This window comes from Charadrius vociferus, unplaced genomic scaffold (genome assembly GCF_000708025.1).
Source record: "Charadrius vociferus isolate BGI_N301 unplaced genomic scaffold, ASM70802v2 scaffold373, whole genome shotgun sequence".
NCBI lineage: Eukaryota > Metazoa > Chordata > Aves > Charadriiformes > Charadriidae > Charadrius > Charadrius vociferus.
Window position 1 is genome coordinate 465031 of NW_009647681.1, and position 3659 is coordinate 468689.

General features: G+C 55.4%; 1 protein-coding gene across 1 annotated transcript in view; it reads right to left on the reverse strand.

Moving 5' to 3' along the window:
* Positions 1 to 2328: 2328 nt before the first annotated feature.
* TK1 (thymidine kinase 1, soluble) overlaps positions 2329 to 3659 on the reverse strand; it is a 3074-nt gene continuing 1743 nt past the window's right edge. The window contains exons 2-7 of the mRNA XM_009881295.1: positions 3590 to 3621; positions 3412 to 3525; positions 3244 to 3337; positions 2827 to 2916; positions 2620 to 2739; positions 2329 to 2499 (exon numbers count right to left, since the gene is read on the reverse strand). Coding sequence (XP_009879597.1) covers positions 2341 to 2499; positions 2620 to 2739; positions 2827 to 2916; positions 3244 to 3337; positions 3412 to 3525; positions 3590 to 3621 — 609 coding nt within the window. The 3' untranslated portion in view covers positions 2329 to 2340. The remainder of the gene's footprint in view (positions 2500 to 2619; positions 2740 to 2826; positions 2917 to 3243; positions 3338 to 3411; positions 3526 to 3589; positions 3622 to 3659) is intronic.

Sequence of the window (3659 nt, forward strand, 5' to 3'; positions counted from 1 at the left end):
ACAGCCGGGCGGCGCGGTCCAGCTCCTGCCTTCCCCCGGCTTCCTGTGCCTTCCCCCCTCGGCTGCTGCTGGGTGAGCTTGATGCCAAAGCCCTGTCTTCTTTAGACTATAAACCCGTGCTGTGCCTTCTCACAGCCTGCACTAGAGCTGTCGGTGCTTAGATGACGCGGTTTGGGATCCGTGGGAACGGCGAGTGCTGGGAATGTCTCAGCAGGGCTGTGGCTGCTCCGGGCGTCCCGAGGAATATCCTGGAGTGCTTTCCCTGCTGACTCGGTACTCTGCCCCCCTCGCTTGCCTCCCGCTAAGCGCTGCCTCCGCAGAAGCGAGGCCGACATCCCATGTCCTACTCGTCCTGCTCGCAGCCGGCGTTCCCGGCTGACCCCAGGGTGCCGATGTCGGCTGCTGTCTCAGGTTGTTTTCTGCTGCACCTGCTGTGGAGCTGTTCCCAGCAGCAGCGTGTGGTGTGCGAGCTGTCGCTGCTGGGGCTGGCGTTCAAGTAGTTCTTTGTTTGTCACTGTAGAGGAGGAATAAACTTTTTCACCTAGCCGCCACGTGCCTTTCTTCTCTGGGGAAGCAAAACAGGGTTCCTCCTCCTCTCGCCCCGAGGGCTGGGGGTTCCAGACAGGGAAGCGGCAGAGCAGCCCCAGCCAACTGCTGGACTGCAAACAGCACACTCATGCTGGTGTCTATTTTTAGGCAAGCCCTCCTCCCGCTCCTCAGAGCCTGTTTGGTAGAAGGTTTGAGCAGAGAGCTTCAACACCACTCCTGCGACCAGCTGACCAACCCAGGCTGGGGCTGCGAGCGATCAGCCTGCGCTCTTTGTGCAGTGTTTACTCCGGGGAAGCCTTTTCAGTGCAGTCCGGTATAAAACACACACAATTTCATGAAGTTCTTTATTAACCTAAACCAGTAGCAGCGCTGCCTTTCCCAGCCCCAAGGGGAAAGCCCAGGCCTGGCAATGAAGTGCTCGTGAGTATAACTGTCATCACTTCAAGTAATGCAGAGGGAGCAGGGGGTTTCAGATGCTCTTGTAACCTTCTAGGGAGGCGCCTCCTCCTAGCTGGAGGGTGTAGGCAAACAGAGAGCACTGCAAACAGAGAGCATGTGGAGGTTTCACCTGGGCAAAACCAAGAGCTACTGCTTGGACCTTGTGGACACCGGCTTACAGGGAAAAGCACTTTTGCAAGGAGTAAGGAAAAAAAACCCAGACCCTTCCAGAAGCCAAGTCAAGCAAAGGGGGAAGAGGATCCTTCCGTCACCTTACAGCAGAGGACGAATCAGCCTCAAGGATTTTTGGAAGGCTGAAGAGAGAACAAGATACATGACTGGAGTTGAGAACCATCCACTCAAAGCAGAGACCCTTTTCCAAGTAGCTGGATCTTCACAGAACAGTAGCCCAAACCTTTACAGTCCTGAGTCTCCAAACCTTTCACAGGTAACTAAGCACTGAAGTGGCAGCACCAAGCTGAGACCTGAGCAAAACCACCCTGATTTTGGAGAGGAAGCTCTTCCTGAAGTGACCTCTAGTTCTTCTAAAAGGACTCTGTCTCAACACACAGGCTGCTACCAGATCGCTGTGAGCCCTTTTAAAGTTCACAAGCCAGGAAGAGCCTACTGTCAGGCCATCAAGACAAGCCTTCCTTTCCCTCCATCTGCTTCAAAAAAAACCCCCAAACTTATAGGACAGTTGCAGCAAGCGATCATAACGGCAAACAGACATGCTATGCACAGTTGTTCAAAGGGACTGCTGAGGGCGGGCTGCTGCTACGTGTGTCAGTTGAAAAGTTGTGCCACACCTCTACGACAAGGAAGGGGTTATCGCCTCAGACTGCGTTAAAAAAGGAAGTGGGTTTAAAATACTAACTTAGTGTACATTGTCTTAAGAAACCTGCAATTTAGCAACAGTGCACAAGAGATAAAGAAACAGTTGCGTTGACAGGCAAGTGAACCACCCACCAGTGCCAGCCTGAACACAGGCAGAAGACCAGGAGAGCAGGCCGGAACTATGGCCAGCGATGGCCGCCCTGCAGCCTGGCTTGCTGGGAGAGTTTTTCGGGACCTGTTTGTGTGGCGGCATCGGTAACTACACCTGTCTCTGTTCCATGTTGAGAAAGGAACTCACTTTTAGTCAGGCTCCTGCTTCATCTTGCCCCTGGCATCAGGTGCAGTTGATCCTCCTCTTTCCTGGTGCTCAGTGCACAGGAACAGCAGCGTGGTTTGGCAGGTAGAGCTAAGACACTTAAGAGGTTTGCTAAAAGCAGGGGAAGCCGGATGTGGCATCTGAGAGCTGCAGCATTTAGCTTCCTTCCTCTCACTTTTTCCCATGCTGGAGCCCAGCAATCAAGCAAAAAAGATCTTCCGGGAGGCAGCCACGTCCAGCTGCTTCACCCCCATGGGCACGTTCTCCTTGTTTTCTGACCCAGCCTGCTGAGGCCGCTTGCGGAAGTAGCAGGATCGGCAGACAGAGTGGTACTTGTCTGCTCCTCCAATCACTTCAACCTGGCAAGAAAATTGGGAGAGTGACTCTGCAGAGCTCAGTTCCCCTGAGGGGATCCCTCTAGACTAGCAGGACCGGCAAGAAGAAGCTACTGAAGTGCTTTCTGTTCCAAGGGAACTCACCTCCCTCTCTGCTCCCAGCCTCTTTGTGTAGGAGGCTTCTCGGTAGCACTCCATGCACACGGCGTTCAGCTTCACCACACTCTCTGCCAGCGGGACCAGGTTCAGAATGCTCCCGAAAGCCTTGCCAAGAGAGAACGTGAGGTTCTGTTGGATGGGTTCTACGAGGATCCCAAAGCAGCTGCTGCACTAAAAAGAAGAGTGGTTTACCTTCCTCTGGAAAGTCCCATCAAGAGCAGCAACAATGACGGTTTTCCCAGCGTTGGCCATGATCTCACAGAAATCCACGATGTCTGGAAACTGGAGGAGGGACAGAAACAGCGTCAGGAAGAGGCAGGGGCATCAGTTTGCTCATGATCCAGCAGCACGTGCCCAGACAGTAGCACAGGGCACAGAGAAAATTAGAGCCACGTTGCCCACCCGTTGACCCCAGCCCCGCTGTCCTCAGCCTGCAGGGACTGAGGGAAGGGTTTGGCTATATGAGCATAGTCCAGAAGGTTCAAACTGCCCCAGGGTATTTCTTCCCATCCCCTTCTACACAGGATTCAGACCTTCTTCTGCACAGGGTGCTCAGAAGAGACTGCATCCTGCAGAGCTGCCCAGGATCTGCCCTGGCCCTGCACTTACGAACTGGCCTTCATCAATGCCGATGACAGCAGAGCCCAGTGCCTCCTGGTACACGTCCATGAGGAGGCAGGCTGGCATCGCCTCCATGGTGCTCCTGTGGGGAAAGGTTAGAGGGTGGTCCCGGCTGCTGGGCCCGCAGGGGTGGCTCCTCCTGCCCCAGAGACTCACCTGTCATGTGTGGAGACGCCGGAGGTGCAGTAGCGCGTGTCCTTGGCGTACTTCACCAATAGGCACCGGTACTGGGCCAGCTGGAATCGCCGCACCCGCCGCATGAGCTCCGTGCTGCAAGAGACACCATCAGCGGGCCCCGGCCCGCTCCCTGTCCCCCCAACCACCCCACGCCTACCTCTTCCCGGAGAACATGGGGCCGAAGATCACCTGGGGGCAGAACCGCGGGGGTCAGCGAGCGCCAGCAC